Source organism: Nelumbo nucifera, chromosome 8 (assembly GCF_055504915.1).
Source record: "Nelumbo nucifera cultivar China Antique chromosome 8, China Antique-T2T, whole genome shotgun sequence".
Classification (NCBI taxonomy): domain Eukaryota; kingdom Viridiplantae; phylum Streptophyta; class Magnoliopsida; order Proteales; family Nelumbonaceae; genus Nelumbo; species Nelumbo nucifera.
The window spans coordinates 4,576,926-4,592,091 of NC_142656.1; the positions used below are offsets into that span (position 1 = coordinate 4,576,926).

At 33.7% G+C, this 15,166-nt stretch overlaps 1 protein-coding gene across 1 annotated transcript; it reads left to right on the forward strand.

Annotated features, from left to right (window-relative positions):
- The first annotated feature begins 8,192 nt into the window (after positions 1 to 8,192).
- On the forward strand, positions 8,193 to 8,879 carry LOC148789575 (uncharacterized). The gene has a single exon (XM_088892691.1). The coding sequence runs from the start codon at positions 8,317 to 8,319 to the stop codon at positions 8,662 to 8,664; it is 348 nt and encodes a 115-aa protein (XP_088748817.1). The 5' UTR covers positions 8,193 to 8,316; the 3' UTR covers positions 8,665 to 8,879.
- The last annotated feature ends 6,287 nt before the right edge of the window (positions 8,880 to 15,166 follow it).

A 15,166-nucleotide genomic window follows, 5' to 3' on the forward strand; every position in this document is an offset into this window, starting at 1 on the left:
TATTGAATCTCTGCCTTAACGTTAATATTTTTTTTCTTCGACTAGGGATTCATTGAGGAATACAAGGTCAACTCAAAACTCAAAAGTAGGATCATCTTAGTTACCCGGTTTATTTTCGTTTTTTATTTTATATTACTTTTGGCATCACCATGGTGCTTGTGCTTATATGGGATTCCCCTTCCACCCGAATGAATCCCTTGAACTGAAAATGAGCATAACCGTGTCGCGTTTGGTCTTATAATGTGTTTTATCAGCAATTTTGGTGCTATGTGGAGCGTGGACAGTCTAAATTTGAAAGGAATTTATACCGTGATTTAATGGTGTTGCTTTTAGCGTACATTTCTCTCAGTTGCGAATTTGGGAACCCGCCGGCCACCGACGATACAATGGTGTGTCAAAGTCCCAGGTGAAGAGTAATGAATTAAATGGGTCAAAATGCACGACCTTAAGTAAAATCTTATCAGGTTAATTTTTCAGACGCCATTCAGAACGATTTGTTATCTAAATTCTAAAACGTCTGATTCTAAGAGATGGCCTTCGAAGTGACTTTTTTCCCCCAAGTTTAGTTTTTCCCCTTTTTTTTTTGAATTAAGCCCGTGGGCAATACAATTCATTTACCAAAATGAAAGCACTTGGTTAGGAGGCATCCTCCGCCTCCGCCAAGATGTTCAATACAAACAGGAGGAAAAAGATGCCAATGTTGTGAGTTAAAGAGAGTCAAACGTTGTCTTAGATGCAGGTTGGGGGTTCTATTAGAGGCAGTGTTTTCGAACTGCTGTTGATCTGGATGGTCAGACCTCATTCTGCCTGGGAATTGTCTAGGCAACCGGTTCCATTTTACCTTTAACCCGGTCTTTGATTCTTTGGTAAAAAATTGTTGATTTGGTCAGTTACTTGCTGATTTGGGTGGCAAAAACATCAATCCATTCAAACTGTTCATAGCTGATTTTTATTTTTAATTTATTTATTTATTTTTTTAGGTTGGAACAGACTGTTTGAATTGGATGGTTGAACCATTGACCTGGAAACTGGAAACTGATGGCCAGAATGGTTCTGGTTCTGGGTCGGTTCTTTAAACCTTTATTAGAGGTGAGATGGACCTTTGTGAATATCAATACGCCCAAAGTTCAAAATATTGATACGTCCGATACGCCGCTAGGGGTGTATCAGGTGAATCGATACTCATTTTTATTACTTTTTTTTTTTTTTGCATTCGGTTAAGGGGAGCCGGTTTAGGGATCCTCTACCCCCTGAACCGGTCAGACCTCCGATACACACACTATAGGGGCGTATCGGAGGGGAGCTGGTTTAGGGATTTGCTATCAAACTTGATTTTTTTTTTGTTTTTTTTCTTTTCCATTTTCATTACCATCGGGAGATGGCCAAAGTGATCATGCACCATCTGTAACACAGGAGTAAGGATGGTGGATCGTCCTTTGCTGTCTTCCCCAGAAAGAACTAAAGGGGTCGCGTCACCATACTTTCAGCTTCTACTCAGTCGACCAACTATGGAACATGAAGTCCCAACAAAACTAGCTTCTCCTTTACTCAAACTACCGTATCACATTTCACAACTTTTAGCTTTTTCTTCTTCCCTTTTTTTTTATATTTTTTGAAGTTGCGTTTCATACTTTAATTCGATAGTACGAAATGGATCTTTAAATAATATTATATTATATTTTCTGGAAGGAATTTCTCATGCATCCATCGTGAAGTCGTGATTGTGTTTGGTGTTCTCGCTCGTTCGTCTCCACTGTTAACTCTATTCTTCTCTACGCCATAGCAGTTGAAGAATCTATTATAGTTTTTGAAAAGGGGAGTTCAGATCTGCGCCCCACAACGTCCTACACCACATTCTCGCTGTGTATTGGAAACATTTCCCTATGATAGTATTAAAACTGATGATATCATTATTAGGAGGAGACCAGATCTGCTCCTCACACCTGGCACCTTACACGCACATCCTATTATGCATTAGGAACATCTCCCGTACTTTTTAGTGAATATTTATGGGAGATGTTCCCAAGGTGGATGTGCCTATGAGGCGCCCATTTGTGAGGAACAGATCCTGTCACTATCAGGAAATGTATCATGGAACATTATGGGGCGCAAATGTGAACTCTTGAAAGGGGTATAGTCTTGTGATCCACTATGGATTTGCTAGTCACAAAATGTTTTATGATTATACCCATGAAGCACTACTGTCCTTTATTGCAAACATCTCCCTATAAAAGAAAAGGGAAATATTTTTAATGTCCAACTGTAATGTTCTATGAGTAAAAATGTAGGAACAACTTGTGAGTAGCAGATCCGAATTCTTTGTGATCGGCTCAATTTAGCATATAAAGGATGGATTCTCATAAGATGGGCGATGAGGATTGGGTCCGGCTTCTCTTAAATTCAGTGGGCTCTAGGAGAATGAGATGGGCTTGTTTAGAAAAAACGGAGGATCATTGAATACAATATTCTCTAATCTATGTTAGTTTTGATGGGTAAATTTGGCAAAAAGCAAGCTAAATCTGATAATTTGATATTCTTTTTTCGTTTTTTTTTTTTTTTTGTAATCCAACAAATAATGGTAGATTTGTAGGTTTGAACTTTGAAGTTAGGACCCGCTTGTTGGTAAGGGGAGGGGGTGAGTATGGGTCTTATAGAAATTCATTTTTTTATGGGTAATTTTTTAGCAATTTACTTAAGAAAAATTGCTCATTTATTAGGGCTGAATTTAGTTATAACAAAATAATTTTCCAACAAATTTGAACATGATCTGTGTCCGTACATCTTACCATGAGAGTGGGGCCAATGGTAAGATGTGTGAACACAGATCATGTTAAAAGTATTTCGTCATCAGTAAATCCCAGCTCCCATTAAGTTGGAATCTCTTGTCAATAAAATACATTCCAACACTTTTATTAGCAAGGTTCAAAATATCGATACGCCTGATATGTCGGTATGGGCGTATTGGACGAATGAATACTGTTTCTTTTTTTTGTTTTTTTTTGTTTTTTTTCTGAAATCAGTTCAAGGGGGCTAGTTTAGGGCTCCTCCATCCCTTGAACCGATTAGACCCCCGATACACCAACTATAGGGGCGTATCGGAGGGGTTTCGAAATGATACGTATCGGTTGATACGAGCCGATACGTGTCGATACTTTGAACCTTGCTTCCTACATGATCTGACATGCGCATCTCACCATGAAACTTAGGCTAGGTCTTACCAAGGTTCAAAATATCAGCTGGTACGTATTGTTTCGACAAGAACCCAATACGCGGAATGTGTATAAATCATTCGTTCCATTTCTTTTTGTATGTATCAGTCGATACGAGCCCATATCGGGCTATTTCGGATCTGTATCAAGCGATACGGGCCTGATACATTCCAATATGGGCCTGAAATAGTCTGATACAGTTTGGATCCATATCGTTATTCGTCAATCCATATTTAATACCAAATCTGTCATTAATGTCATTTATTTAAGTCTAATTTCTCTTTCATTAATTATCCAATTACTCCAAGGCAAATTTAAATTTAAATCTTAACGCCTAATTCAAATTCTCTCATAAATTCCTTTAATTAATGATCCACTATCATTAATTTTATTTTGTTAGTGCAAAAACTTCACATTTTAGGCTATAGCAAGATTCAAACCTTGGTCACTTCATTTTAAGTTTTAACATCCACAAGTTCGCCAATGAGCCACACATATTTGTTTGCAATGATTATACATATTTTTTATTTTAAGTAAATTTTCACTTTTCTTAATGAGTGACAAGTTTTTATTAATAAATGCTAGAATTAATTATTAAAATTTATATACTAATAAATATTAATATTAATTATATTGGTTTTTGAAAATTGCCATTCACATTTTAGTTTTTCCATCATTTTTCAATGATTACTAATTGTGTCCCGATATATCACACTTTATATAAACCATTAAATTATGGATTTTTACATTTAAATGGCTTATTTACAATCATATAAAATTTGTAAATATAGTTAGTAATATATTTTTTAAGATTTATTTGAATTTTTATCATATTTATGTGTATCTTGATTTTTCGTTCGTCTCCATACGTCCTAAGCATATCCCAATACATCTCTTAAAATTATCTTTCCGATACACCTTGCGTTTCCGATACTTTAAAGCTTGGGTCTTTCTATAAAAGTTGAACTCATCATGAATGGGATGTGGTTGGAACTTATTCTATTGGTATGAGATTGGAGAGTTCACTTCCGTTAGGGCAACGCTCATTCTAGCAGCCCTTATAGCCTTGCATTGGGAATATCTCCCTACCCACGTGCTTTATTTCATGGGGAGATATTCCCAATGCAAGGTTGCAAGAGGCTGTTGGGATGGTGTGAGCATGAGTTTGCCCTAACCGAAGCTAATCTCAAGATCGGAACTCCTAATTGAAAGCACTTTGGATCTATTACCCACAAAATATTCCTACATCTATATGCACAGAACAAATGAAAAAAGAGATATTCTAAATGCATAACTCTGTGGGTAGGGGTGGCCTTGAGCTGAGTTGTTTACGAGCTGTTCGAGTTCGGCTTGACTCGGTCTAAACTAAGCTTCGAGCCAAACTCAAGCCAAATATATGGGCTCGTTTGCTAATCGAGTCGAGCTCAAGCTTAATACAACTTAGCTCGTGAGGCTCGCGAGCCTAGTCAAGTATATGTACATAGGGTGTCACCTTGGCTTGGGGGAAACCTTGGCTAGGCACCTCATCAACTGAGAGAGACATTGGCTCAACACCTCGACTACTAGGTATATATGCAGTCAGAGACAACTGAACTCGAGCCGAACCGAACTTGAACTTTTAAACTTTTGAATCAAACTCAAATCTCTAGTTCGAACCGAACTCAAACATAATAATTTATGATCGAACCAAAACTCAAATAAATCGGCTTGAATCCACCCCAATCCGTGGATAGGGATGTAAGAACAAATTGTGGGTAGCAGATCCAAGCCCAATTGAAAGGTAGGTGCTCGGAAGTGATATTTCGAGAGAAGTCTTAAGTCTTAACTTTGTGGGGGCCCAGGACCACATCCTTTCCATCCATCCATTTCCATTTTCTATAACAGACGTCGATTAGTTCAATTAATAAGCTTGAAAAGCGTAGGCCAGATATTATTGTATCCAACACTGTCCATCACCATCAGTGGACTTAGTCAACATTTCGACCTGTCAGAGTATCCTTCAATCTATCGTGCCACTCCTACAACTTGTACCCAACTCTTCCCGTAGACTCCCCTTTCCGTTCATAAATAGTACACCGACGACGACCTTACCTAACAGTTCGGTCGAAATTTCCTTGATTCACCCTAATTCTCTCTTAACTCTTGACTCTTAACTCAACCATTTGAATTTGAACCCAACAAAACCCGACATTATACAAAGTCGAAACGAATTTGCCTTCTAACACCAGAGACCAGACCGGGTTTATCCAAAATCTGGGACCAATTTCTACGTGGTCAGTCTGTCTATTGTCAAATGTGGGACCCACCGTCATTTTCTTTTCCAGAAAAAAAAAGATAGCTAATTGCGTCCATGCATTAATGTTGATTCCGATCGTGTGTGTTTTCCATGCGTGAAAATACTAATTGTGATGGTGATCTGTTAACGAGTCAGCTTCTTTCGTGAGATCGATGTGGGTGACGTATTCTTGCCGAAAAAAAAAGTTGTCAGCCGGCGGGATGAAGGTGAATGTATATGTGATACAACTACAACAAACGAAACGGAACGAACGAATCCTCGAAATGAGGATTCATGGTTGCTTTTGAAATTTTGAATCTGGTGGGTTTGGAACTAATTAATGGATTTCTATTCGGCCATTCCAAGAATCCCCAGATTTTGTTGGTTTGGGATTTTTCGATGTCATGCAATTCACAAAACAAAAGCATGGAAAAAAGTTGTAGAATTTTGTGTTGCTTTTGAATTCCTTATCGAGGTGGATTCAGAAATTCAAATTCATTCTGCATTTCTGCCCCCCCCCCCCCCCCCCCCCGTACAATAATACAAATGTATCAATTGAATTCATTTTAGGTACAGTACGGCATGAATATATATGTATATAGGGAAAAAATGGAGAACTGTCCTACGTTACCTACTTTATTTATGACACCTGAGGGATGAGGGATGAGGGATAATATGGCATATCCAAACCGTCCATCGTATGGTGATCTCATTGGATTGCCTGGCACAGAATCTTCCAGTCCACACAAACCTTTTTGTTACTTCATTCAAAAAAAATGGTTTTTAAAATAAAAATATAAAATTTTCTATAGAGAAATTTTGTAGGAAATTTAAATATTTAATTTTAACCCATTAAGCCATTGTTTGGCTCGAACTAATTTCCAACTGGGTTGTTTTCTCAAGCTCTATGATGGAATTGAATAAAGTTGGGCGAGAGATTGAAAAAAATAATTTAAAAGCATCCAAAAAAACTCAAACTTCTCTTTTTTTTCTTATTCTTCTTAGGTCCATTTGATTCTCGGTTGAATAATCTATTTCTATAATCTGTTTGATTAAGACAATAATAGAAATGAAAATTGGAAATTTGAAATCAGCAAGAATGAAATTTCATTCTCAAAGGAGGAGAAAGGAATGGCCATTCCCTTAAAGAGGAGAATACCATCCATCAGAAATGGGAATGAAATTGGATTCCTCTCAACTAAACAATTGGAATGGAATAGCCCATTCCAATTTTGATTCCAAATCCCTATTCCTGAAAACCAAACAAAAACTTTTATTTTCTAGGTGTTCTGTTCTTTTTTTTTTTTGGGTCTGATTTATTTGACTTGTCTTTGAGAGAGATAGAGAGAAACGGGGACGTTGAAATAATTTTATAGATTATAGATTATTATCTATCAACCCATAATACCATCAATATCAAAGTATAATGGGTCAAACAAATCAACAATTCAACGGTCTCCATCTGGCCGATCATTGACCTAGCCAACAGGTTTTGTTATCAAGTTAAAAGTTGGACCCAAGGTTCAAATTATTATTATATCGGGAGCACGAGGATGTATCGGGAGTGGAGGAGACTTAAATAGGACCCCTAAATCGATTAAAAAAAAAAGGACTGGTACTGTCGGATATGCCCCTATCAGCATATCTAATATATCGATATTTAAAACTTTAGGTGTAACCAGATCACTGTTGTAGGAATGTCCTTTAAAGAAAATAAAGTAAGAATGATTCTATTCAACCAAGAAAACCAAACTACATCTCACCCAAAGTCATAGTTCCTAACAAAATTAGGAGTGACAAACCATATGATAGGCAAAGAGAGTGACTGCTCTTTGAGCCAATTCATGAGCAATTATATTACCTGAACGGGAATCATAACTAATCTTTAAATTATGAATCTACTACATAAGTAAAAAAAAGCAAAAAACATATTGTTCTTGATTTGAATCTATTTTTTTTTTCTATCCAAAAAAGGGGTTTTATTGATTATTTCACCTCATAAATTTTTATGAATTTATAAAATTGGGAATAACGGTAGCTTAATAGATGAAGGAATCCATCATAATTTAAGATGGTATTATAGAACAGTTAGGATTTGAGATAAAATTAATAACTTTTTTAAGAATGACCTAACCATTACATTTTCAAATAAAACTTATAAAACTCCTTTCAATTGAGCATTTGGTAGTTTATTATAGGAAGGACATATAGAAGTACTGGCTTATATTAGTTAAAGGATTCTTCCGTATAGTATAAGTAGCCATTAGGTGGGGATAGTTTGGGGAGTTTTCCTACTTGACCTAATTAAGAAACATTTTTTATAATTTAATATCTAATGATTAAAAAAATATTGGAAAAACCCTGGATAGTTGATACCTATAAGCTATAAATTAAAGAATATTAGTAAAAAACTTGAACCAACTTGATTACTCTTATTAAAGCTATAAATTAATTGCTTTTTTTTATTTATTTATTAACTGGTATGACGAAAAATTAAGTCCAACATTTGGCCGGGGTTCTGATTTCTGATGATGCGCAGTATTTGGACGGTCCCGATTTCTTCTATATGCTAATGGACCCCAGTTTTAACGTTCAACTCTGTTTTACCACGTGGCAACTACCGTCTTTAATCGGCGTTCACCAGGCAAAGTTGTCAGTAAAAAAATGCCACGGCCCCACAAGTCCAATTGAAACTTAGTGGGAAACAATACACAGAGAAGCCACCCTCACCTCTTCTTTTTCTTCTAATTTTCTCTTCCTTGACTACTTATCTTCCCCCTGGTATCGCCTCCATAGTTCAACGCTCCAATCTTTGGGTCTTTCTGTGTATTCATGGGCGATTACAGATCCAGGTCGTACGGGGATGGGAGGATGCAGATGCAGAGCTATGGATGCAGGCCGACTGCAACCGGTACGTATGATCTTAGATGTTACAGTGCTTCTTATGCTTCTTTTGCTCCACCAACACAGATGGGTAAGGACGTGAAGTTCAAGAAAGGAAAAAACACCAGTGGGTCTTTTTCAAAGAGTTGGAGCTTCAACGATCCTGAGTTGCAGAGGAAAAAGAGGGTTGCTAGCTACAAGGTCTATGCCATGGAGGGGAAGATGAAAGGGTCTTTGCGGAAGAGCTTCAGGTGGCTCAAGGACAGATACACCCAGGTGGTCCATGGATGGTGGTGATTGTTGGGGTTTTCTCGTTTTGCCTACTTATTTAAAGTTTATATATTTTTCGGTTATGTAAGTTCTGTCTGTATGCTTGACAATCTTGAATCTGATATCATCAAAATCTTAGGACGAAGGTATTTTCATGGATAAATTGTCCGGATTGCTTGTTTATGGACTGGACATCTTTCTTTGTAAATTTTAATAGCTCCAAGTTTCAGCGTTTCTGGCTAGGTTGCTTTCTTTCCCTTTCTGTAATCTAACTAATCTCTGTATGTGTTTTTTTTTTTGTTTTTTCTTTGCATCCTTGGGACTCTGGAAGCTCTGATTAAGTTATGGTACATGAAGATTTCTTGATATTGGGTGGTTTCTTCACTTTATTGTATGAAAGATTCTTATTTATTTAAATTTGGTTCTTCGGTGACGGGTTTTTTAAGGCTATCTTGATTGTTTTCTCTCATGGTCTGATCGTCTCTAAACCATGGGTTCCATTTTCCGTTTTATATGAGAAAATCGGATTTTGGTTTTTGGTCTACTCCTTTTGTTTCCTGAAAATTATATTTTCATATTCAGATTCTGGTCATAGGGGAGGTTATATTTCGCCGTTTGCCCATGCCAGTCAAACTGTCCAGAACTTCTTTCAGCACATCTTTTGTGTTGAAAACTGAAGTTGAGGTTATTCTTTTGAAGCCCCCTTCCTCTCTTTTGCTCGTTCCTGCTTTTTAGGACTATCAATGTTCTTCTCTCCACCGCACTATCAATTTTCCAAAGTTTTGATTTTCCAATGTTGCTTTTATATTCAATATTATAATCCAACCGATCATAGAAGATGGCATGGTTTATGATTAGGTACAATCAATAAACTATATTTGGGTTCAACGATCCCCTATTTGAATCCATTTCCTTGTTTGTTTTGTTATTGGCAGATTTTCTAGTAATTTAATCTGGGACTGCATCTTTTTTGTGTTACCTGCATAGAATACCTTTTTATATTTATTGTAGGGGCTGATTTAGAAACCTTTTCTCTACAATTTGAATAGGATTACAGATAACAGAAATGAAATGTGGGATGATTCGTTAAACCCAGAAATATAGCATGACTAGACCTATATGTAATTACAGAACTGTTGTATGAAGTTGTAATGGATTCAAAAGAAATTGAGCATACCAAGAGTCAAGAGTATCAGGGTGCAAGTAGTGTATGTGTGATGTATCCAGTTCTCCCAATCCAATGCTTGGGAAATGGCATTAAATTTCTCTGATGATTGGATTAGGGATTCAAGGTGTATTTTTTTAATGGGTAGTAGATATTAGAGGTTACTTGGAGAACAGATGTGCAGAAGGGTAGATTTTGATGTCTTTTCGTTTGTTCTGTTAGTGCATTGTGGCATTGCGAAAGAACTAGGTATTAGAGGTAATTGGCATCAGAAGGGTGGATTTCTACATCAGCTTTATGTTAGTGCTTAGTGGCATTGCAATAGCAGACCATAGACAATGGCGTTTATCTCTTTTAGAGTTTTAGTCATGCTGTATATAATGGTACGATCTGCATCTGCTATTGGTGTTTTACAAAAATTCACTTACTACTTAAAAACAAAGGATGTTTGAAGGCTTAATTGATGTGCACAAGTTTCTTTCAATGCCTGATAGAGTAAGGCTGCATTTGGCATTCCTTATTACAGTTAAAAACTCAGAGCAAAAAGGAGATAACAAGTCCTTAAAATAAGGAATGCCAAATGCAGCTTTTTACCTGAAGCTCATGAGGGATTCTGCTCCATGGTTTGATGGTCAACTGTCAACAACATGTCTGTTAAAATTGTTTTTAGCAGCTGGTAAATACTATTACCTGCAAATAAAGCTTAGAACTGTGGAATTGTAGTTTGTAGCTTACCTGCATCTTTATTTGCTAGCTTGTGTTCCAGTGGAACAGTCAAAACAGGGTCGTGCATTGTGATACTCTTTACTATTCATGTTTGAAATGTATAGTTTATGTACTTCTGGAATCTAGTAACACCATGTTCCAAGAGTCATCCGTGAGCTTGAATTTAATGTGAATGGGGCATTTTTGAGTTTTCCATCGTCTCATGTTACATGCACATTTCTGTTCTGAGACCCTAAAATGACGGTTCAGCCCTGCGTCAGAATGACGGGTATTGGTGTATAGAAGGGGGTATTTGACATTCAGAATTCTGCATTGGGCTGTACGGCTGTACATACTTTTCCGTTTCTTATGGAACTTTTCCTCTATATTCATTTCTATTAGAAGGTTCATGAACGGAGCTTTCCCTCTATATTCATTTCTATTAGAAGGTTCATCATCATCATGAAAAGAAAAAATTATAATCATCATCATCATTTCATGTAGATTTGGCTACATGAAGAAAGCCTGTTTTGCCATTTCGATTTTTTTATCTCATATCTGTGGTAAAATCATCTTAATCTATTACGTTTTGTGTTTTAATGTTTTGTGTTGATCAATACAAATCTTAAAGATATATTTTCTTTAAGATTTTCTCGCTAAATGTTTTGGGTTAATCAATACAAATTGTCAAACTTGACTTTCAACTATAAACATCCATCAACAATCTCGTATGTGATGTAACAACGAACAACCAGCTGCATGTGGAAACAATGATGCTATCAAAGCTAACCTCAACTGTTTTTAGAAGTCTATTATTATTTCACATCAACTTTTACTATTCAAACTTCATAAATGTTCCCAAGTCCTGGTATTTAGTGTATTGATAGAGAAGTTTATGATTTGTTCACCTTAGTGCATTGCTTGAAAAATTATAGAGAAATTTATGATTCGTTTTTCTTCACGAATTTTTATTGGTTTTCTGTCAAATTTTGTATGTTGCTACATTCTTTTGTATTATGAAAGATTATTCCTAAGGTTTAAATTTTTGATACGATTTGTCTGATTCGTATTTTATCTTTAAAATACAGATACGGGATATGTATGGAAATCGGGCATTTCGTTTTTTTTCATGTGTATTGGACCCGTATTGGGGTGTATTGGGGGTGTATCAGTAGCATATCGACGAAAATGATACGGTTAAAAATTGGAAAAAAATAAAAGGGGAAAGCAAGTTTATTTTCTTTGAAATAAGCTTCCTTTTACCCCCTCCCTCCCAAATGATTTTAAAATTTTAAACTTCATTCCTAGAGTGCTAAATTTGCAAGAAATAAGTGTGGATCGTTAATTTTTTAAGATTTTTTAAAATTTGAAAAAATATGGTAAAAATAGGTAATTTTTTTCAATTTTTTATAATATCTTGTGATTTCTTTTTTTTTTTGTTTGAAATTTTAAATTTATGTTGATCTATATTTCTTCAATTCAAAATCATATATTTTTTTTGTGTTATTAGTGGATTTATGGAAACTTCACCAAGATATATGGGAAAAAAATATAATTTAATAAAAAAAATTGAAAATATAATTTTTCCTCTACCTATAAAGACTAAATATGGTTTAGATCTATGGATTTATCTATCATATCTATAGAACAATTGAAATTTCTTCTTTAATAATTATTTTTATTTTATATAGAATTAAAAAAATAAGTAAATAATTAATTATATTTTATCATTTGATGACAATGATTGAATATATTATATTTCTATAGATGATCTATCATATTCACAAAATAATTGAAAATAAAATATTTATTTATTTTTTATAATTTTTGGAAGTAATTATTAATTATATTTTCACTTAGAAGTTGTGCCAATGCATGTTTTATGGTTGGATAGGAGAGTTAGGTTTTTTCCATCCCATAAAACATTAAAACTTAAGAATTATAGTTAAGCATAGGATTTTAATAAAATTATAATTAACTATAATATATCTCTTCATAATATCATTAAAATATATTAATTTAATATATATACCCAATATGCATAACCTTTATTATTTCAAATATATGAAAAATAAATCTATAAAACCCCAAAATGATATGCACCCTTTGATACCTTGCAATACTTTGAACCACGCAAAGGCATAATGATTTAGGTGGTAGACTGATGGTTCATGCATATTGCACATATGCTCCGAGACAATACTAATGGCATGGTTCGAGTGTACCACCATACTAAATGAAAATAATATATTATATTATTTAAACATTTTATTTAAATGTTTTGGGGAGTAATGCCAATACCAAACAATTTTATGCCAAAACGCTTGTGCCATTTCTTCTCCAAATGTTTTGATGTTTTGAGTCCCAAATGGCAATGGCACTATAGTTAAATATATCTACTATTAGCAGGGACCTATGAGATGCATTGGAAAAATTGAAAGATTGATTAATTTTATTTGCTATTAATTAATTGATAAATTAATAATCAAAATTTACTTTTGATTAATTAAAAATGTTCAAATTTATTATAAATATTTAAAATTTTAATAATTGTAATTTTTATTTAATGTTGATTTACAAAAAATGATTATTATTAATTGAATATGAATAATTATTTTTTAATATATTTAGTTTTATTAATCATTTATAGTAATTTTAATAACTTTTATATTTTCATTATTTTTAAATTAAACTTTGATTGACTTTAAGTAAATAAAAATAATTACAAAAGCTAACATTTTTATTATTAATTTCACTAATAATTAACAATTATATCGAAATGGCAATGGAGAGGGTTCGAGGTGGGGCACCCCATCCCTATCCTCGCCTCGTAGTCAAGATACTCTACCCCATCATTGTTCCATCTTTAGTGTCATGTAGGTTCAGGGCAAGGCACCCACTTCCCGTTAGGAACGGAGAATCCTCGAATTTCCTTACCTTATCTTTAGTGTCAGGCAAGTTGAAGGCAAGGCATCCACTCCCCATAAAGGACGGGGAATCATTGAATTTTCCCTTTCCCATTCCTGGAGTTGGGTGAGTTCAAGGTAAGGCACCCACTCATTGTCAATCCAATATTCAATTTGATGACAAAAACTACCAAAAGGATATACTAAGTATTAGCCACATGGTAAATTTCTAAAAGTATACTAAATTGTGTTTAATTTTCAAAAATATAATTTTATGAAAGTTTTGGAAAATTTATTACATTTGTGTAATTTTGAAAAATTATTCAAAATTATTGTAAATTGTTATTAAATAAATTATTTTCCTTTTAAATGGTTTACTTATAGAGTTACACTAATTTATCTTATATTTTCTAATATAAACTAATCAATAATTTCCTTTTTCTAATATTATACTAATCTATCTTAATAAATTGTGCAATTATTGGTTCAAATTAAAGTTTTCCCTTTCCCATAATCATTTATCTTTAATAATTTTCAATAATTTACAATGAAAATTATATAATTTTTCAATAGTTTTCCAAAATCTATCAAATGTAATAAATTTTCCTAAAATTTCCAAAATATTCCAATAAATTTTAATAATTATTTAACACATTTTAAATAAACTTTCAAAAAATTTCCAAAAGTACATTATTATATCTTTTAGTTTCCAAAATGTTATTTTAGGAAAATTTAGTTTTATGAAAATTTTTGAAAAATTTATTACATTTGTGTAATTATGGAGATTTATTGAAAATTATTTTAAATTGTTATTAAATATTTATTTTTATTAAGTAGTTTACTAACAAAATTACACTAATTTATCTTTCATTTTAAATATAAATTAATTAATAATTTCATTTCCAAACATTATAATATTTTATTAACTATAAATTAATTAGTAATTTCATTTCCAATATAAGTTAACTAATAATTTCATTTACCAATATAAATGAGGTGAAAAGTAATAATTGAAGTTATATTTTCAACCCTTACAATTAGAGATTAATAGATTAAATATACAAATATGACCATTATATTAGCCATTAAAACTGATATTATAATTATAATAAAAGGACTTTTATACCCTTTTCAAACAAAACGATAATGGTTAATTTTAGTTCAAAAAATACTTCACACCACCACACTTTTATTTATAATATAGATATAAACATAAATATAAATATTATTGATTACAAAAAATAACTATTAGTAAACCAAATTAGGTTTATATTAAAACAAATATAAGCATAAAAATGATCAACTTCCAATTGATACGAGTGCACATGAGATCGATCTACTAACAATAATACAAAATTTGATTCTACGCCTTACAAGAGACGTCCAGTGACAATTTCAGCTACTCGGTTATCAGCACAAAGGACCTTGTTGAATCATGGAATTTATGGAGTTGATATAAGACTCCGGATCACCGCCCATGTCTATTCACAGCGCACTACCTGTGAATTGAGAACATCTCCCCTGCATTATATGATATTATCTATGCATGGCTGCGAAGTTATGTGATGTTACATGAGTAGACGACGTAGGCAGAGTTTGTGTGGGCAAGATATCCGGGCTCCCAAAAACATTGGCTGTCGGGGATAAATAATTTGGGATGTTTTTTTTTTTTTTTACAAAAATATTATAAGGGTAAAAGAGTAATTGCATTCATGTTTTTGTTTTTTTCTTTAAACGAGCAACTGAGCAAGGG